General features: G+C 44.0%; 2 protein-coding genes across 2 annotated transcripts; one reads left to right on the top strand and one right to left on the bottom strand.

Annotated features, from left to right (window-relative positions):
* Positions 1–11759: 11759 nt before the first annotated feature.
* On the top strand, positions 11760–15291 carry LOC123448864 (probable LL-diaminopimelate aminotransferase, chloroplastic). Its single transcript, XM_045125893.1, has 10 exons — positions 11760–11930; positions 12015–12100; positions 12194–12261; positions 12359–12475; positions 12800–12862; positions 13594–13698; positions 13780–13830; positions 14028–14348; positions 14506–14712; positions 14796–15291. Exons 1-10 carry the CDS (start codon positions 11857–11859, stop codon positions 15087–15089), a joined length of 1386 nt encoding a protein of 461 aa, XP_044981828.1. The 5' UTR covers positions 11760–11856; the 3' UTR covers positions 15090–15291.
* Positions 15292–16835: 1544 nt separating this feature from the next.
* LOC123448866 (probable xyloglucan 6-xylosyltransferase 1) lies at positions 16836–19073 on the bottom strand. Its single transcript, XM_045125894.1, has one exon. The coding sequence runs from the start codon at positions 18611–18613 to the stop codon at positions 17255–17257; it is 1359 nt and encodes a 452-aa protein (XP_044981829.1). The 5' UTR covers positions 18614–19073; the 3' UTR covers positions 16836–17254.
* Positions 19074–21772: the final 2699 nt, after the last annotated feature.

Genomic DNA, 21772 nt, shown 5'->3' with positions numbered 1-21772 from the left:
CGTAGGTTCATTGTTGTTCAACAACATGACCTCCAAGACAGGGTTACCGTACCACTCTGCAGTAGTACGCGACCTTGTCGACCTACGAGGTCTGTAGTAACTTGATCTGATGCTCAATGATCACTATCACTAGCTTCCACTTCAATTGGTGTAGGCGCCACATGAACAACTTCCTATGCCCTACTACACACTGTTTGAAGTGATGGTTCAATAACCTCATCAAGTTCTATCACCCTCCCACTCAATTCATTCGAGAGAAACCTTTCCTCGAGAAAGGACCCGTTTCTAGAAACAAACACTTTGCTTCCGGATCTGAGATAGGAGATGTACCCAACTGTTTTGGATATCCTATGAAGATGCATTTATCCGCTTTGGGTTCGAGCTTATCAGACTGAAACTTTTTCACATAAGTGTGTCATCCCCAAACTTTCAAGAAACGACAGCTTAGATTTCTCTAAACCTCATTCTATAATGTGTCATCTCAACGGAATTACGCGGTGCCATATTTAAAGTGAATGCGGTTGTCTCTAATGCATGACACATAAATGACAGTGGTAATTCGATAAGAGACATCATAGCATGCACCATATCAAATAAGTCGCGGCTATGACACCATCACACCATGGTGTTCTTGGTGGCATGAATTGCGAAGAAACTTCCACATTGTCTTAACTGTGTACCAAAACTCGCAACTCAGATATTCATCTCTATGATCATATCGTAGACAGTTTATCCTCTTGTTACGACGAACTTCACTCTGAAACAGAATTGAACTTTTCAATATTTCAGACTTGTGATTCATTAAGTAAATACTCATGTATCTACTCAAATCGTCATTGAAGTAAGAACATAATGATATCCACTGCGTGCCTCAGCACCCATTGGACTGCATACATCAAAATGTATTACTTCCAACAAGTTACTATCTTGTCTCATCTCAATGAAAACAAGGCCCTGCTCATGTGGTATGATCTGCATGTCTCAAGTGATTCAAAATCAAGTGAGTCCAAACGATCCATTTGCATGGAGTTTCTTCATGCGTTTTACACCAACATGACTCAAGTGGTAGTGCCACAACTAAGTGGTGCTATCATTATTACTTTGTATCTTTTGGCACTAGTATTATGAACATGTGTAACACTACGAACGAGATTCAATAAACCATTGAGGGTAATTATTCAAGCAAATAGAATAACTATTATTCTCTTTAAATGAATACTTGTATTGCAATAAACATGATCCAATCATGTTCATGCTCAATGCAAACACCAAATAAAAATTATTTAGGTTTTACCACCAATCCCGATGGTAGAGGGAGCGTGCGACGTTTGATCACATCAACCTTGGAAACACTTCCAACACTTATCGTCACCTCGCCTTTAGCTAGTCTCCGTTTATTCCGTAGCTTTCATTTCGTGTTACTAATCACTTAGCAACCGAACCGGTATCCAATACCTTCGCGCTACTAGGAGTACTAGTAAAGTACGCATCAACATCATGTATATCAAATATACTTCTTTCGACTTTGCCAACCTTCTTATCTACCAGGCATCTAGGGTAGCTCCGCCTCAGTGACCGTTCCCCTCATAACAGAAGCACTTAGTCTCGGGCTTGGGTTTAATCTTGGGTCTCTTCATTAGTGCAGCAACTGTTTTGCCGTTTCACGAAGTATCCCTTCTAGCCCTTGCCTTTCTCGAAACTTAGTGGTTTTACTAACCATCAACTATTGATGCTCCTTCTTGATTTCTACTTTCGCAGTGTCAAACATCGCGAATCACTCAAGGATCATTGTGTCTATCCTTGATATGTTATAGTTCATCACGAAGCTCTCACAGCTTGGTGGCAGTGAGTTTGAAGAACCATCACCATCTCATCTGGAAGATTAACTCCCACTTGATTCAAGCGATTTTCGTACTCAGACAATCTGAGCACACGCTCAACGATTGAGATTTTCTCCTTTACTTCGTGGACAAAGAATCTTGTCGGAGGTCTCATACCTCTTAACAAGGGCACAAGCATGAAATCACTATTTCATCTCTTTAGAACATCTCTTTTGTTTCGTGACGTTTCAAAACGTCTTCGGCGCCTTGCTTCTAAGCCATTAAGTATTTTGCACTGAACTATCGCGTAGTCATCAGAAACGTGTATGTCGGATGTTCACAACATTCACAGACGACGCTCGAGGTGCAGCATGCCGAGTGGTGCATTAAGAACATAAGCCTTCTGCGCAGCAACGAGGACAATCCTCAGTTTTACAGACTCAGTCCGCAAAGTTTGCTACTATCGACTTTCAACTAAATTTTCTCTAGGAACATATAAAACAGTAGAGCTATAGTGCAAGCTACATTGTAATTCGCAAAGACCATTAGACTATGTTCATGATAATTAGTTCAATTAATCATATTACTTAAGAACACCCACTCAAAAAGTACATCTCTCTAGTCATTTGAGTGGTACATGATCCAAATCCACTATCTCAAGTCCGATCATCACGTGAGTCAAGAATAGTTTCAGTGGTAAGCATCTCCATGCTAATCATATCAACTATACGATTCATGCTCGACCTTTCGGTCTCTTGTGTTCCGAGGCCATGTTTGTACATGCTAGGCTCGTCAAGTTTAACCCGAGTGTTCCGCGTGTGCAACTGTTTTGCACCCGTTGTATGTGAACGTTGAGTCTATCACACCCGATCATCACGTGGTGTCTCGAAACGACGAACTGTCGCAACGGTGCACAGTCGGGGAGAACACAATTTCATCTTGAAATTTTAGTGAGAGATCACCTCATAATGCTACCGTCGTTCTAAGCAAAATAAGGTGCATAAAAGGATTAACATCACATGCAATTAATAAGTGACATGATATGGCCATCATCATGTGCTTCTTGATCTCCATCACCAAAGCACCGGCACGATCTTCTTGTCACCGGCGTCACACCATGATCTCCATCAACGTGTCGCCATCGGGGTTGTCGTGCTACTCATGCTATTACTACTAAAGCTATGTCCTAGCAATATAGTAAACGCATCTGCAAGCACAAACGTTAGTTTAAAGACAACCCTATGGCTCCTGCCGGTTGCCGTACCATCGACGTGTAAGTCGATATTAACTATTACAACATGATCATCTCATACATCCAATATATCACATCACGTCGTTGGCCATATCACATCACAAGCATGCCGTGCAAAAACAAGTTAGACGTCCTCTAATTTTGTTGTTGCATGTTTTACGTGGTTGCCATGGGTATCTAGTAGGATCGCATCTTACTTACGCAAACACCACAACGGAGATGTATGAATTGCTATTTAACCTCTCTCCAAGGACCTCCTTGGTCAAATCTGATTCAAATAAAGTTGGAGAAATCGACACTTGCCAGTCATCTTTGAGCAACGGGTTGCTCGTAGCGATGAAACCAATCTCTCGTAAGCGTACGAGTAATGTCGGTCCAAGCCGCTTCAATCCAACAATACCGCGGAATCAAGAAAAGACTAAGGAGGGCAGCAAAACGCACATCACCGCCCACAAAACCTTTTGTGTTCTACTCGAGAAGACATCTACGCATGAACCTAGCTCATGATGCCACTGTTGGGAAATGTCGCATGGGAAACAAAAAATTTCCTACGCGCACGAAGACCTATCATGGTGATGTCCATCTACGAGAGGGGATGAGTGATCTACGTACCCTTGTAGACCGTACAGCAGAAGCGTTAGAGAACGCAGTTGATGTAGTGGAACGTCCTCACGTCCCTCGATCCGCCCCGCGAACAATCCCGCGATCAGTCCCACGATCTAGTACCGAACGGACGGCACCTCCGCGTTCAGCACACGTACAGCTCGACGATGATCTCGGCCTTCTTGATCCAGCAAGAGAGACGGAGAGGTAGAAGAGTTCTCCGGCAGCGTGACGGCGCTCCGGAGGTTGGTGATGACCTTGTCTTGGCAGGGCTCCGCCCGAGCTCCGTAGAAACGCGATCTAGAGGAAAAACCGTGGAGGTATGTGGTCGGGCTGCCGTGGAAAAGTCGTCTCAAATCAGCCCTAAAACCTCCGTATATATAGGTGGGAGGGAGGGGGCCTTGCCTTCGGGTCCAAGGACCCTCAAGGGGGTCGGCCGAGCCAAGGGGGAGGACTCTCCCCCCCCCAAACCGAGTTGGACTAGGTTTGGTGGGAGGGAGTCCTCCTCCCTTCCCACCTCCTCCTTTTTTTTTCCTCTTGATTTTTCTTCTCTTGGCGCATAGAGAACTTGTGGGCTGTCCCACCAACCCACTAAGGGCTGGTGTGTCTCCCCAAGGCCTATGGGCTTCCCCGGGGTGGGTTGCCCCCCCCCCCCCCGGTGAACTCCCGGAACCCATTCGTCATTCCCGGTACATTCCCGGTAACTCCGAAAACCTTCCGGTAATCAAATGAGGTCATCCTATATATCAATCTTCGTTTCCGGACCATTCCGGAAACCCTCGTGACGTCCGAGATCTCATCCGGGACTCCGAACAACATTCGGTAACCAACCATATAACTCAAATACGTATAAAACAACGTCGAACCTTAAGTGTGCACACCCTGCGGGTTCGAGAACTATGTAGACATGACCCGAGAGACTCCTCGGTCAATATCCAATAGTGGGACCTGGATGCCCATATTGGATCCTACATATTCTACGAAGATCTTATCGTTTGAACCTCAGTGCCAAGGATTCGTATAATCCCGTATGTTATTCCCTTTGTCCTTCGGTATGTTACTTGCCCGAGATTCGATCGTCAGTATCCCCATACCTATTTCAATCTCGTTTACCGGCAAGTCTCTTTACTCGTTCCGTAATACAAGATCCCGCAACTTACACTAAGTTACATTGCTTGCAAGGCTTGTGTGTGATGTTGTATTACCGAGTGGGCCCCGAGATACCTCTCCGTCACACGAAGTGACAAATCCCAGTCTTGATCCATACTAACTCAACTAACACCTTCGGAGATACCTATAGAGCATCTTTATAGTCACCCAGTTACGTTGCAACGTTTGATACACACAAAGCATTCCTCCGGTGTCAGTGAGTTATATGATCTCATGGTCATAGGAATAAATACTTGACACGCAGAAAACAGTAGCAACAAAATGACACGATCAACATGCTACGTCTATTAGTTTGGGTCTAGTCCATCACGTGATTCTCCCAATGACGTGATCCAGTTATCAAGCAACAACACCTTGTTCATAATCAGAAGACACTGACTATCATTGATCAACTCGCTAGCCAACTAGAGGCATGCTAGGGACGGTGTTTTGTCTATGTATCCACACATGTAAATGAGTCTTCATTCAATACAATTATAGCATGGATAATAAACTATTATCTTGATACAGGAATTGTAATAATAACTATATTTATTATTGCCTCTAGGGCATAATTCCAACAGGTACAACTTCGTGATTCCAATCACCGTCGTCCCACGATCTGTCCCACGATCCGTCCTGATCTAGCACCAAACGGACGACACCTCCGCGTTCAGCACACGTACAGCTCGATGACGATCTCCGCCTTCCTGATCCAGCAAGAGAGACGGGGAAGTAGATGAGTTCTCCTGCAGTGTGACGGCGCGCCGGTGATGGTGATGATCTATTCCTGCAGGGCTCCGCCCGAGCTCCGCAGAAATCCGATCTAGAAGAAGAATTGCGAGGTATAGATTTGAGTTGCACGTGGCAAAGTTGTGTCTCAAAAACCCTAAAACCACCAATATATATAGGAGGAGGGGAGGAGCTAGCATTGGGGCTCAAGGGAGACCCAAGGGCGTCGGTCGAGAGAGGAGGAGGTGGACTCCCACCCCAATTCGGTTTGGGGAAGGAGGAGTCCCCTCCTTCCTTCCCACCTCCCCTTTTTCTTTGGTTTTTATCCTTGTGGCGCCATAGCCCACTTGGGCTGGCCTCACCAGCCCACTAAGGGCTGGTGCGCCACCCTAGGGCTATTGGGCTCACTCCCGGGTGGGTGGGCCCCTCCCAGTGAATACACGGAACCCATTCGTCACTCCCGGTACATTGTCGGTAATGCCCAAAATCTTTCCGGTGACCAAATGAAACCATCCTATATATCAATCTTTGTTTCCGGACCATTCCGGAAACCCTCGTGACGTCCGTGATCTCATCCGGGACTTCGAACAACCTTCGGTCACCAACAACTATAACTCAACTATACTAAAACGTCACCGAACCTTAAGTGTCAGACCGTGCGGGGTCGAGAACTATGCAGACATGACCCGAGACACTCCTCGATCAATATCCAATAGCGGGACCTGGATGTCCATATTGGATCCTACATATTCTACAAAGATCTTATCGATTGAACCTATGTGCCAAGGATTCATATAATCTCGTATAACATTCCCTTTGTCCTTCGGTATGTTACTTGCCCAAGATTTGATCGCCCGTATCTCTATACCTATTTCAATCTCGTTACCGACAAGTCTCTTTACTCATTCCATAATACAAGATCCCGTGACTTACACTTGAGTTACATTGCTTGCAAGGCTTATATGTGATGATGTATTACCGAGTGGGCCCCGATATACCTCTCCGTCACACGGAGTGACAGATCCCAGTCTTGATCCATGCTAACTCAACGGACACCTTCGGAGATACCTGTAGAGTACCTTTATAGTCACCCAGTAACGTTGTGACGTTTGATACACATGAGGTATTCATCCGGAGTCAGTGAGTTACATGATCTCACGGTCATAGGAATGAATACTTGATGCGCAAAAAACGGTAGCAACAAAATGACACGATCACATGCTACGTTTATAATTTGGGTCTTATCCATCACATCATTCTCCTAATGATGTGATCCAGTTATCAAGTGACAACACTTGCATATGGCCAGAAAACCTTAACCATCCTTGATCAACTAGCTAGCCAACTAGAGGCTTACTAGGGACATTGTTTTGTCTATAGATCCACACATGTATCTATGCTTTCATTCAATACAATTATAGCATGGATAATAAACGATTATCTTGAAACAGGAAATATAATAATAACTATTTTTATCATTGCCTCTAGGGCATATTTCCAACACACCTCAACGTGGAGGTGAGGACTGTCGGTGTCGCCCGAAGCGCTGCTGTCGGGGGCAAGCAACAGGTCGGACACGTCGAGTACCTCGCTAGGGTACTCGTCGGAGGCAGGGCGACGCTAACGCGCAACACCGGAAACGGTCGCACATGTCATCAATGTCATTGCGGAACACACGGCCTACAGGTGGCAGCGGGTCGAAGATGGTGCCTCGACAAGGTACTGACCGGAGGCGGGCGCATCACTGATGCATAGCTCGCAGAAGTGCGTGCAGAGGCTGCCGATGTCGATGGGGTTGTTGTCGCTCGGCGAGCGAAATGACGGTGCCGCCTGCGAGGCATGCGGGGCCAGTGCCGCGCGGCGCGCTGTCACCAGGGGAACGGATGCTGCGGAGTGCGGAGTAGGCCAGGCGCAATGCGCTAGGCTGGGGACAAGAGGGGTCCCGCCCGAAGCGTGTCTTCGGCCGACGCCACACATGACCCCATGGTGGGCACAAACTCTCGTCGTTTTATCACGACAGATGCCATGGGGTGGTTTATCTCGAGTGGTTAGGGCCAATGTGCGTCGAAAAACTCCGGGAACAAGATTGGAAACAAGAAGTGGTGACACGCGATGTACGCAGGTTCTTGGTTCTCCGTGGGAGGTAACACCCCTAGTCCTGCTTGAGCTACTATGTGGTAGACAAGAGCTACAATGGTGCTCCTTGAGCTGTTGGCTGGAGGAGGGAGAAGAAGCTTGCTTGCTTCCCTCGCCTCTCTACGTGAGTGTGTGTGGGGGAGAGGGAGTGGAACCCCTTTGCATGGGGCACGCCCCTAGTCCTGCTTGAGCTAGTATGTGGTAGACAAGAGCTACAATGGTGCTCCTTGAGCTATTGGCTGGAGGAGGAAGAAGAAGCTTGCTTGCTTCCCTTGCCTCTCTACGTGAGTGCGGGGGGGGGGGGGGGGGGGGGGAGTGGAACCCCTTTGCACGGGCCAGCGCCGGGGGGCTTTATAGGCCAGCACCTTGGCTTACAATATGCTTAGATGGTGCGGATGGGGCCCGGCTGGCGGCCTCTCTGGTCGACTAGAGGGTCCCACCATCAGGGCAGTCTTGTTGCGGATAGGACTTCCCAGGTGCGCGGTCCAGTCGAAGTGGTGGCCCACTGAGCCCTTGTCGTGCCCTCCTGTGGTCAGCGGTACGACCGGCTCCCCTCTCACAGTGCCGCCTCGCCCAGTCAGGGAGTTGGTGATGACGAGTATTGTGCGACCACAGTGTCGCCTCGCCCGGTCGCAGTCGACAGCGGGCAGCGGTACGGTCGGCTCCACTTTAGACATGCGTGTACGGTGTCGTGGAGTGGTTGGCTCTATCGTCGCGTCCCGTCTGAGTGGTCGCGTCTTTTGTCATATGGGCATGACTTGGGGGGGGGGGCGACTCGCGGGTCGCCCGGAGCCAGATGGACAAGGATCCAGCCTTGAGCCGGCCTGCACGGGTGGAGCCGTCCTACGGGAGTCAGCGTGTGAGGGGCGGACCCGGCCCCGATGTTTGTGAAAAGCGAGCAGGAGGTGAGATGAGGCTACCCCGGGTTATCCCCCAACAATTGTCAAATTTTGGTCATGATTTCAAAAAATATTCAAACACATCCACAACCGGGGTTACTTTCACATGGATTATTCATCCGACGTGAACTTCCTTAATGAGGCTATCAACGGCAATAACCGATAAATTTAATATTCTTCAAACTTGGCTGCTTGAGTAACCAAATTTCCAAATTTGTATGGCCATAATTTGAAGCAAAGGATGGGGTCCAACATTGGATTTCAACAACTATCCTTCGACAACTATCTGTAATAGTTCTACACGGTGCATCCGAATCAATCTCCTTAAAATGTGACTTTCTGCAGTATCTTAAATAAAAAAAGCTAAAGCACGACTGCAGACAATCCTTATTCTCTTAAATTTCCCACATCAGTAGGTAGTTGTTTGTTTCCAACCAATAACCATGTGTTCACTTCAAATATTAGATCTCCAGGTTGACCATCGAGTGCTACCGCAAATTCATATTTGACATTCAGTACTCTAGCATAAGCTGATATAGATCTCTCATACACAGTTTGGAAACATTCAAATATGGTATTGGCGTAAACCTGTTTTTAAATCTCTTTTTCAGTTTTTTTTTTCAACTTCATTTAATTAATTTTTAGTTTTTTTTCTTGCCCTTTTTATAGTTTTCTCTCTCATCTGCTTCTTTATTTAAAACTAAAAGTTTTCTTTATAAATATGAATACATGATGGACATTTTTTACGTTAGAAATATTTTTAATAGATAATGATTTTTTAAAAAATACATATTCAACATTTTCTACTACATGATGAATAATTTTTAATATAATATGAACAAATTCGGATTACATGATGAACTTTTTAAATAAACAACAAGCATTTACTACATATACACGATGAACATTTTATAAAACATGATTAACATTTTTGGATTACACGAGGAACATCTTTAAATACATCATGAGGCCTTGTTTGGTACTAGTGTATTTTAGGGAATTTGTGGGGATTATCCCGGTCAAACCGCTCAATCCCACACATCCCATAACATCATTTGGTTCTAGTGTATTTGACATGTTTCATCCCCGCATTTCTCACAAATCCCCAAATTATAGTGCATTTTTCTCAATACCCAATACACTACCCTTACCTAGTGTATTGGGGATAAATAGGGATTTGAAGGGATTGAGTGAAGGTTGGAGTTTCACCCAACCCCTTGAGAATTATTCCCACCAATCTCCTCAAAAACACTAGTACCAAACAAGGCCTAAATATTTTTATACACGATGAACATGTTTTGCATTACACGAACATTTTTGGAATTAGACAATTAATATTTCAATGCGGTGTCAAACTGTAGAGCATTCGCACCGGAGAGGAAAGACCAAATGTAAGTTGGCCAGTACCGGAGAGGAACGAGCAAACGTAAGAAGGTTCTGTTATGGCTTTTTCTGGTTTTCCATTTTTTCTGCGCTTTCTTTTACTGGTTTCCTTCGAGTTGTTTTATTTTTTATTTTTCATTTTCGTAAATAATACAGATTTTAATATGTTCGTGTTTTCAAATATTTGTTACAAATTTGGAAAATGTTCCTGTTTTAAAAAATTATTTACAAATTCATAAAATGTTCCAAAAGTTCAAAAAATGTTTGTTTTTAAAAAATGTTCTCGTCTAAAAAACTTGTTCATAATTAAAAAAATGTTTGGGAATTTTCAAAATTTGTATATGTTTTCAAAAAATATTCGAAACATTAAAAATGTTTCATATTTTTTAAATGTCATGTTTTGGGAAAATGTTTTAAATTCTAAAAATTATTCTGATTTTCAAAAAAATGTTCCCATTTTCAAAAATATTTACTTTCATAAAACAAGTTTATATTTTACGAATGTTAAAAAAATGAACAATTGATTGGTATATTAACCGGGTCAGCCACTACAGTACACCCCGACTTGCTTCTAGTTGGGTTGGCCATGTACTGACTCTGTACGTCCATGCGACCTTTTGACGCACATGGCGTAGCTCCCAAGTCGTTTCCTCTCTAGATGTAGGAGGATGCATCAAGGACGACGACGGTTAGCCGGATTAGGTGACTCCACTCGTGATCTCTCTCCTCCCTCTCACATCTCTCACATGGACTGAACTATGCGATGGCGGAGTCAGCCTATAAGTGTGTTATGTGTGCAGGCATAGTGTGTGCGGTATGCGAGCGTGCCTGCCTCTACTCATGGGTGTGACGGCGTGAACATGCACGTCAACACTGCCTATTCCCTCCCTGCTATTTTTCATTATTTGTATTTGTACTTTCTTCATTTTTATTTACTTTGCATAATAGCTTTGATCTAAGTTAAATTTTGTAAAGTTGACCAGATTTATAGAAAATACTCCCTCCGTAAAGAAATATAAGAACGTTTGGATCACTCAAAGGAAATATAAGAGCGTTTGGATCACTACTTTAGTGATCTAAACACTCTTATATTTCTGTACGGTGGGAGTATATATATAAACTTCCATGATTGCAAATATATATGGATTGACTATTCATCATCCTGGATGAGGAATATTTATTTTTCATCCTCCTCTATTTTAACATCAATACATCGTAATTTTACGTTTCGTAAATTTTATTTTATTTGATTTAAAAAAATACCTTAAAAATATATATAATCATCGTAAAAAATATTTTACGTCATGTAAAACTATAAACATAAATAGTGTAAAATATACATAAAATGCATTTTTCTGTTCTTATGACATATATTTTTATTTTCATATGTCAATTTGTATGTAGTAAATCAATATAAATATAACTATTTGTATTAGAAATGTAATTTATTTGTAAAATAATCATAAGATTACCTTGCATGAAGAATAACTTATTCTGCATCCAGGGTGATGAATAGAGTATCTATCTATCTATCTATCTATCTACCATGGAAGTACATATATGTAATTTTGATTCTAATGGTGTGATTTGATATTGTGATGTCAATAATTTGTTGTACAAATCTAATCAATGTTTACCCTTTTTTTTTAGTAAATTATCAATGTTTAGCTAATCTGTCTTCTCTGTACCTGCGGAAGTTTCACGGTAACACGGAGCAGCGAACCGGAGCAGGCCTTCAAAGGTATCTGGTGGACTCGACCGGCCCGGCCCGGCCTTGCCTATCTGAGTGCTGTCTTCACTCTCTCGTCGGGAGGGTTAAGCTGGTGACGGATTCTCCCCTACCTATCGACCCACGCCGCCGCCACGCCCGCCGACGACGACGATGGCAACTACCGCCTCGCCGTCCACCACGACCACCCCCCGGTCCTTCCTCTCGTCGCCTTCCTTCTCCCTCAGGTACCCCACTCCTCCCCCCTCTCGGCACCACACCGCGCTCCTCGGTAGCTCGACGAGTCACTCGAACCGGTGACGTGCTTGCAGGGCATCGAAGTCGAGCCACCTCCGGACGACGAGAAGGCTGCCCGTTAATGTACGCTGCGCCAGCAGCTCTCCTGCCGCCGATGCATGTACTGTTTCTTCTCTCCAGCACTCTAGCCTCAAATACATCCAAATTTCGACCTAGTAGTGGTGTACTGAAATATTACGCTTTCATGGTGAAGCTTACACGACGAAGGTTTCGAGGAATGCCAACATAGCCAAGCTCCAAGCAGGCTATTTGTTTCCCGAGGTATCATTGCGTTAGTGTACTGTGATTTTGTTCTTGGTGATACTACCATATTAAGGATTTGGGTTTTGGTAGTGATAATCTCTCAACTTCCATTCAGATTGCCAGAAGAAGGGCGGCTCATCTGCTGAAGCATCCTGACGCCAAAATTATTAGTCTGGGAATAGGTGACACTACTGAGCCCATTCCGGAGGTCATAACAAATGCCATGGCAGAGGTATCTCATCGTTCTTAAAAACAAGAAATAGCTACTTGTGTTACTTTAACTTTGGTTACCCCAGGAAGTAAAAACACACACACGAAAGCACATTTCTTTGAACATGTTTGCAGATGTAAGGCTCATGTTCATGTTTTATTTTTTTTGGCAAAATGTCAATGCCCATGTTTATGTTTTTCCTCTGTAAAGGATGGCCACTCAGATATTCGATACAGTGCACATCTTTGCTGGAGTGGGCTAAGGAAGTTCATATGTTCATTCTGTTGCGTAATTTCTCTTTTGCGACCCAATACTGTTCTTTGACGGATCTACATATAAACGCAGAGGGCACACGCTTTATCCACAGTCGATGGCTACAGTGGTTATGGAGCCGAACAGGGTGAAAAGGTAATATGGCCTCTCACTTCACTATAACCTCCATTCTTAAATGGATGACCTCATAGGAAGAATGCAATTGAACTTATCTGATTTTGATTTAGAAATGCAATTGAATTTATCTGATTTTTACTTGGAACATATGTTAAATTATTTGGATTGTTTATGTAAAGATGCCATCATTAGATTGGTCGGAAATAAAATGAAAAATATCTTCATAGCATCACAATTTTACAATATTAACATATTCTTATGGAAGGTAGTGGTCCAAGTTTCACGTTGGAAGAGGCTGTGCACATATGGCCATAACTAGGATGCCATCTCTTTTTGTTTACTAACGCACAGCCTTTTTCTGTTAATCCATCGATAGACATCATTAGAGGCTAAGGTGTGTGTAACTATTTTTTGCATATGCTTGTAAAATTGGTCTATTCTGATAGCAAATTATTCAACTAGGACAGATGCTATGCTAATCCATGTATGTTTAGCAACATCTAATGGCATCTGAAGCTCTGGTCATTTAGTTATGGCTTTTGAATTGTTACTTTCATGCTTTCCATAATCTCTTAATGTGTTGATACTTAATTTTCTTTTACTGGCCTCCAAATACTCGTGTGACTCTTAATTTTTCCTAGAACGAGTTTAGTTTATCTTTTCAGAGATATGCTTGGCTATTTTTTGACATACTCTGTCCTAAAATGTTGTTCCCATAATTAAAAGTGGTGCATTGATTGTTTGTACAGAAACTAAGGGCAGCAATTGCTGCAACCTACTATGCGGATCTTGGTATCGACGAAACCGATATATTTGTCTCTGATGGCGCCAAATGTGACATTTCTCGTCTACAGGTTCAGAATGCCTCCTCTCCTCCTTTAGTCTACTGTTCATGTTACATTGTCGCTGATTACTTTTATGCTTAAAAATTTCAGGTTCTTTTTGGATCTAAAGTGAAGATTGCAGTTCAAGACCCATCATATCCTGTAATAACATTCTTCAATTGATGTTCAACTTCTGTTGTTTTCCCCTTGCATATTTGTGATTCCCAAACCTTAAGTGATGTTTGTGGTGACATACTTGCTACATGTCTTTGTTATCATCCTATTATTATGATAAACTACTATTACTGTTTTGTACTATTGTATGTTTCAAAATTAATATGACACTTCCATTTTAACAGGCATATGTTGATTCAAGTGTTATCATGGGGCAAACTGACTTATATCAGCAGGATGTTCAGAAGTATGGCAATATTGAATACATGAGATGCAGTCCTGAAAATGGATTTTTTCCTGATCTTTCCAGTGTCCCACGGACAGATATCATATTCTTCTGTTCACCCAACAATCCTACTGGTGCTGCTGCATCCAGGGACCAGCTAACACAGCTAGTCAAATTTGCAAAGGACAATGGGTCCATAATAGTCTATGATTCTGCTTATGCCATGTACATATCAGATGACAGCCCAAAGTCCATCTTTGAAATTCCTGGGGCAAAGGAGGTAGGCTCTATGTTTCTTGATTTAACTGCTTACCATTTTCTGGAGATCTTAAGAATTTACCAACATGTCTGGTCCAGTTTTCTTAGGACCGCTAACAAATTATTTCCATCAAATATGTCAGGCTAGACCTGTATCATTATGGTTTGTTGATGTGTAGGTTGCCCTCGAGACAGCATCTTTCTCTAAATATGCTGGGTTCACCGGTGTCCGACTGGGATGGACTGTGGTCCCCAAGGAGCTCCTTTTCGCTGATGGGCATCCAGTTGCTAAAGATTTCAACCGCATAGTCTGCACTTCCTTCAATGGCGCATCGACAATCTCTCAGGCCGGTGGTTTAGGCTGCCTCTCTGCAGAGGGTCTAAAGGTAGCGGTTCAGTGCTTTGAAATCTTTATTAGTATATGGCTTCTTTTCGCTGTGCTGCTTCTCATCCAAAGTCCACCATGCAGGCTATGCAAGAGGTTGTTGGATTCTACAAGGAGAATACTAAAATCATCGTTGACACGTTTACGTCGCTTGGATTCAACGTCTATGGTGCCAAGAATGCCCCCTATGTGTGGGTGCACTTCCCTGGCCGCAATTCTTGGGATGTCTTTGCTGAGATCCTTGAGAAGGCGCATGTGGTTACTACTCCTGGCAGTGGGTTTGGGCCTGGCGGTGAGGGCTTTGTGAGGGTCAGTGCATTTGGCCACAGAGAGAACATTATTGAAGCTGCAAGAAGACTGAAGCAGCTATACAAGTGAGGGTTGGCTTAGCAGATGGCCTCCTCTGTCTGTTGCTGGGGAGGGAGCCAGCCAATAAGAACCCAGCAGCATTTGGAACACCAGATTTGCTCCTGGGCTTCTGGGAACTGGGAAGTGTTAGAACAGAGACAGGGTATTGTTTTTGCTCCTCTAGATGTTACTCTTTTCATAACCATTTAATACTGGAAATTTGCTTGTTCAATTGTGCTGTGGAGCCTGTATCATGATGTATTTGTCTCGCATCTGCTCGTCTTCAGCATTATGCTTTTCCTACGATGGTGTGCATCTCCCATTTCTCTCCTATATATCTATATATCTATTAAAAAGAACCATCATAAGCCAGCCTTGCCAATGCTCATCAATTTCCAGTGTACTCTTTTATAATTCTTCACCTAGTATTTCGTCTTCCATGTCTGCTTCCTCTGTTGCATCACCTGTTTCTTCATCACCATCAGCTCCACCCTCATGCCGAGCATCGCCTGCAGTGGAAGTGCTTTTTTTTCCCTAGTCCATCAGCATGTTGGGCCAAAGCCTCCTTCTGGAGCAACTCTGCTCCTTGCTTCAGCATCATTTTGCTGGCCCGCCCAATATCGTACAAAGGAACAAAAGCATAACATAGGAATTCAACAGGGATCTCACAAGCTTCTTATCAAAACAAGCTCGACTACGAATCTTCCATATAGCCCAACATATAGCTGCAAGACCAACAATTTGAATATTACGGCTACTACTACAAATAACTTACGAATACAATCAAAATGTTGGGAGAAAAAGCCATGACTACTTTCAGCCCAAACCTATTCTTGCAGCAGATCACTGGAAGAATAGATGATGGATGCTCTCAGATTCAGATTCAGGACAGACTTGACACACATGGTCCCCTGTCCATTTTCTTTGTGCCATATATTGTCCTAATAGGCTACACGCTCGAACTAAATGAGCTTTGTTACTTTGGCATGTGAAATGCAGTTACAATCCTCTAGCATCTACCACAGTTGACCGCCTAGAGCACAGGGAAGAGAATTCATTGGGGCATGAGCACTAATAACTCGCAGCGTCGAGGGAAGCAAATCGTTGACTCAGACATCACGAATTTTGTAACTGAACTCGAAGTTAACTTGAGCTCCTGACCATGTGACGGCATAGGATACTGAAACTGAACACCGACAAGATCCATGGCAGCACCACACAACGCATGGGGCCAAAAGTTACAGGCTCCTCTACTAGGAGATGGAGAACTCTACTAGTACTAGGAGAAGCTAACCGAATTATCCTATGAAAATGAACCAGACAAGCCTTGAGTGATTTGCTTCACTCAAGACAAACTTGCTACACTACGTCCAAAGCATAGTTAAAACTAACAAATCCGCTCGGGCGAATTTGCAGATAGACTAGAAAATGAAAAACATAGCAGCTCATCCACAAGAAGATACTCCATAATCTCATGACGAGGAAATCATCACTAATATATAGACCAATTTTCACATCAACTCTCAATTTGGTCAGAACATCAAAGTAGACAAAAACTGATGAATTGCATACCAGCCATATTATGTGCTTCAAAACTAAACTGATGAAGATGAAGCCAGGACACATCAGGCAGGTACAGTTTCGGGAATTTCCAGCCGCTTATATATGACAAAGAACAGGATATCCTCCTACCCAACTACCACCAATGGCAATGCAAATAGGAAAGCAAAATAATTGGCTCAGAGGGGCGACCATATCCTACTGAAGAAGAACCAATAAGCACATGACGAATAACCTTTAGGGAAGTGAAATGTACACTTACAACAAATGAAAACCCTAACTGTTTTACCGATAACAAATACAACCTCTGTACACTAATATAAAACGTTTTTACAGTTTAATTTGAAACGTCTTAATTAGTTTACAGAGGGAGTAAATAGGAAATCCATAGAGCTATTCAGCTGAGTACCCTCGTCTAACTCGATTTCTAGAAGCGGAAGGCATAGATTGTGCCATCAATAACATAACTTCATCCTCTAACATTTCACAGTACAACATAGATATCCATCCCGCGATACCAAAACCAAATTTCCTTGTTACCCTGATTCTACAAAAAAGAACAATTATAGGATTTTGATCCAAGAGAATCTAGAACGAACGAACAAAATAAACGTGGACGTAGTGTACTATAGTTATCACGTTGTAGCAGTCTTGACGGCCTTGAATGCTGGGTGGAGCAACCCGTAATCATCCTTCATATCAAGAGGGTTACTGGTCTCATTCCTGATCCTCTTGATCCTCCTGCTCGCAAGAGACTTGTGCTCAAACCCATACATGTGCAAGACCTGGTTGTCCCCGAAATTGAAGGCACGGTCCATCTGCTTGAGGCATCTCTCAACAGGGTAATCCCCAAACTTGGAGCATGGCTTGCACCCGACAAAGTGAGTGACCAGCGGCCACCGATGATCGCCGAGCCCTGGCTGGTAATTCTCAAGCATCTCCTCATACCTGTCCACCAAGATCCCCCAGTAGCCATGGAGGTAGTAGCCATTCTCAAGATATACCTTGTTACCCCATTTCTCACGCTGGGTAGCGAGGATGTACACCATGGCCGACTGATCGTCGGCTTCGAAGACCGGCCGGTCCTTGAGGTACTTGGTGAGCACCTTCCCAGCCTCGATACGAACAGGGCCCTTTGGCCCCATGGGCGCCCAGGTGTCGAGGTAATCGAGCGACCACTGGCAGTTGCGCAGCAAGAAGCTACCGGTGTTGAGACCAATCCAGTTCTTGTCGTCGTAGACCATCTCGTCCCAGCCGTGCAGGATGAAGTTGTATGGGCCGTAGCGCTCCCACGGCAGCTCGAAGGCCATGTCGGTGAACATGGCGTCGGAGTCCATCCACCAGAAGAACTCGACCTCCGGGTGGGCCAGGAGGAGCGCGCGGAGGAGCGGGAGCTTGGCCCAGAAGCCGGCGAGCTCGGCGTCGAGGAGCGCCATGTTGTAGAAGATCTCGAGGCCGTGGATGCGGCAGTAGTCGATCTTGTTCTTGATGGACTTGAGGAGGTAGTGGTCGCCGACGGGGTTCTCGCAGGGCTTGGGCGAGGACCCCGTGACGAGCATGACCCGCGGCTTGACGTCGTTGAGGAAGGGCGGGGTCTCCGGGTGGCGGCGGTTCCACGCGGCCCGCTGCTCGTCCCAGTCGGAGATCTTGGGGCCGAGCGTGTAGGGCGGGTCCCGGAGCGACCTGGGCTGCGGCTCCGGCTCGTCGTCGCGGGCGGCTGCCTTGGACCTGGCGTCGGAGGCGGCGTCGGCGGCGTCGGAGGCCTTGGAGCGGGCGTCGTGGTGCTCGGCGAGCGCCCGCTGCGGGTGGGAGATGAATCGGTGCCGCAGCTCGATGAGGTCCTGCTGCGGCGTGCCGAACTTGCCCGCCCCGAGGGTGCCGCGGAGCACGAGGATGGTGAGCATGAGGCAGACGACGGTGAGCTTGGCGTTCCGCGTGAAGCGCTGGATCTCCCGCATCCGGCGCTCCCCCAGCACCCGCTCCGCCACCCACATTTTCTTGTCGATCCCTTCCCTGGCCCGGATCGAACACCAGACAAAACCAAACCAAACAATGCAGACGCCTCTGAATCGACGCCGCGGCCGGGCAATGCGGCGGGGGCGGGACGGGGCCGGGGAGGAGGAGGAGGGAGAGGGGGAGGAGGTTTAGAAGTGCGGAGGGGAAGGGGAATTAATAAGGGGCGGGGGCGGGGTCGAGTGGGAGTGGGAGTGCGCGAGCGCGCACGTTGAGGGGGAGCGGATTGCGGTGGGTGTCTGGAGCGGAGGCCAAGGGAAGGGGGAGGAAATCTGGAGGCGGGATCGAAATCGAGTCAATCCGGCGCGGCGCGGCGCGGATTCTCGGCTTGGGGGAGGAGGAAGAAGGCCTTTGGGGGAGCGAGGAAGGAAGGAAGGAAGGAAGGAATGGCAGCAGGACGCGGAGACGAGATGCACCCGATGCTTCCACTCCTTTTTCCCTTCCCCCGCCCCGTGTCGCCTCCCCTCGCCCGGTAAGTAGTACTCGTATTTTTTTTAGGAGTACTAGTAAATTTTCGTTGGTTGACGCGGGCGTCGCGAGGTGATAGATAGGTCAATGACGGGTGGGTCCTGGCGGGACGTGGAGAGAGGGTGGCCGTTGTTTCGGTGGGCTATGCCGCACGGTTAATCGTTCGTACCGTACTTCTGTCCTGGCGGTGTGGGCGCGACCGGGTCTGGGGTTGCTGCCTGGCTGCCGGGTAACCGGGTTTGCCCGTTAGTGCTAATGCATTTCTACTTCGATCGTCACACATGTACTGGCTGCTTGTTATTACGGATAAAAGCTACCTACAAATTCCATATCGACTGCTACGTTAAACTTGATGGTGTTACATGCCTGATGACATTGATTGCCACATGTCACTCTGGAGTTATATGTGACGCAGTTCATTGTCATCTACTCCCTCCGTTCCTAAATATAAGTCATTGTAGAGATTTCACTAATGTACTACATACGAATATATATAGACATACTTTAGAGGATACATTCGATCATTTTGCTCCGTCTGTACACATCTAGAGAAATCGCTTAAAAGACTTATATTTAGGAACGGAGGGAGTACTCCCTCCGTTCTTAAATATATATTTTTTTTAAAACTTCACTAGAAGACTATATACGAAGCAAAATGAATGAATGTATACTTTAAAATATGTCTATATACATTCGTATGTAATCTTTTAATAAAACTTCTAAAAAGACTTATATTTAAGAACGAAGGAAGTAGATGAGAGTTAGTCAGACCCGTTAATTATTAAATCAAGTAGTATCATCATTTTAACCGAATTAATGCTATGCCATATATGTTGCATGTACTTCCTTCGCTTCCTTTTACTCCGTATTACATTTGTTTGAAAAAGTCAAAGTTTGACCAAACTTATATTAACAATATTATCATCTACTACAATACTAAAGTAAGACAATGTGAGAAATAATATTATGATGCATCTAGTGATGTTGATTTGGTATTTTGAATGTTTTTTCTATAAATATGGTCAAACTTTACAAAGTTTTACTTCATACAAATCTTAAATGTGGTGTAAAAGGAAACAAAGAGAGAACTAGTTTATGACACACTACCGTGAGAGATCTTAATTCTTTCACAATTGACAATCCTAACTTTTCCCCACGGCAATCTCAAATTACTATTTACTATGTCTACGTTTTTAGATGAGAATTAACAAACTCAAATATAACTCCAACATCATTTGATTAATCAATACAAAGAAGAACAAGCAAAAAACCAACACGAATGTCAAATCAAATGGTGTATGGATTAGAAGTAACTCGGTTAATTGCCATCTAGATGAGAGTTAGCCACACGCGTTAATTCTCATCTAGAAGAGATCTACTCCCTCTGTTCTTAAATAGAAGACATTTTAGAGATTTTACTAGAAGACTACATACGGAGCAAAATGAATGATACTACACTTTAAAATATGTCTATGTACATCCATATATAGTTCATAGTGTAATCTTTAAAATGTCTTATATTTAGAAACGAAGGGAGTAGATGACTATGCATGCGCCATTGACGCTAATACATTTGTGCTTTGATAGTCACGGATGCAAGTTGTTTGCTATACATAGAAGTGATGGAATTGTTGCTTTTGTAGCTAAAACATGTTGATTGTTACGGTAGACCTTGATGTTACATGCTTGATGATGATGGTCATAGGTCATTCTCCTAAATTTACAAATAAAAATAAAAAAAGCATACCATGAAAAAAAAAGTTCGTTGAAGATATAAAAAGTAACTGAACCATGTTACATAGTTGCATGCAAAATTCTCTCGATACATGTTGCTGGTCACATTGGAGCATGCTACTAGTGTGCATGATACAAATTCCAGACTTTATATCTTAGATTGACTAACTTATTTATCATTTTAGAGGATTTATAGTAGCACCTCGGTTATTATGATACATTATCATAATGTGATACTAGTACTAGTTGCATGCATGTACTAGATTATGAAACAATATTCTGAGAGGTCTTACTTCTTTCGCAATTATGAGTACTGATATTTCTCCCATAGTAATCCTAAATTATTACTGACTATGTTTAATTTAGTTAATCTATTGGCAAAATGTTCCAAGTTCCAAGTTTTCAGATGGATAGAAAACTATCTTTCTACCTTTTTCCTGCGCGCTTAGACTTTTTACAACTTCAATCTAAGCGTGAGAATTTTGTGGAGATTTGTAGCCATCTTTTTTACATATAATTATGGTTGTAGCCATCTTATATTACTTGGCTGATTTGCAATGTGTATTGTTTACCAATATGTATTTTTTATGTGCACCCCATGAATATCAAAATTGAATATACCTTGTATAGTTCTCGGTGAGACTGTTACATCTTACTTTGATTGATTTGCAATGTGTCTTATTTAAATTTAGCATTTAAAATAAAAAGAAAATAACAATTCTTTCTTATTGTTGGATCAAGTTTTGTTTGTAGAAACACCAAGTATAATTACCCCCCCACACACACACACGCGCGCGCGCAAGCATTAGCATCCATACACGTGTGCTCACACAATGGCGACCAAAAAACAAAGTCGCAAAGCTATAGACCACAATAATGAGACACAAAAACTTCAAACATGGGGTTTGATCTCTAATGGGCTAATAGTGTAATCACTC

Source organism: Hordeum vulgare, chromosome 4H, assembly GCF_904849725.1.
Source record: "Hordeum vulgare subsp. vulgare chromosome 4H, MorexV3_pseudomolecules_assembly, whole genome shotgun sequence".
NCBI lineage: Eukaryota > Viridiplantae > Streptophyta > Magnoliopsida > Poales > Poaceae > Hordeum > Hordeum vulgare.
This window is presented reverse-complemented; position numbering and strand designations above follow the sequence as displayed.

What these genes read in the sequence shown, in the direction of transcription:
- LOC123448864 (XM_045125893.1), top strand. Translation starts at nt 11,857, where the DNA reads ATGGCAACTACCGCCTCGCCGTCCACCACGACCACCCCCCGGTCCTTC. An exon ending in TCGCCTTCCTTCTCCCTCAG is followed by an intron (nt 11,931 to 12,014) that starts GTACCCCACTCC and finishes ACGTGCTTGCAG; the next exon opens with GGCATCGAAGTCGAGCCACC. An exon ending in CTCTCCTGCCGCCGATGCAT is followed by an intron (nt 12,101 to 12,193) that starts GTACTGTTTCTT and finishes TTCATGGTGAAG; the next exon opens with CTTACACGACGAAGGTTTCG.
- LOC123448866 (XM_045125894.1), bottom strand. Translation starts at nt 18,613, where the DNA reads ATGTGGGTGGCGGAGCGGGTGCTGGGGGAGCGCCGGATGCGGGAGATC.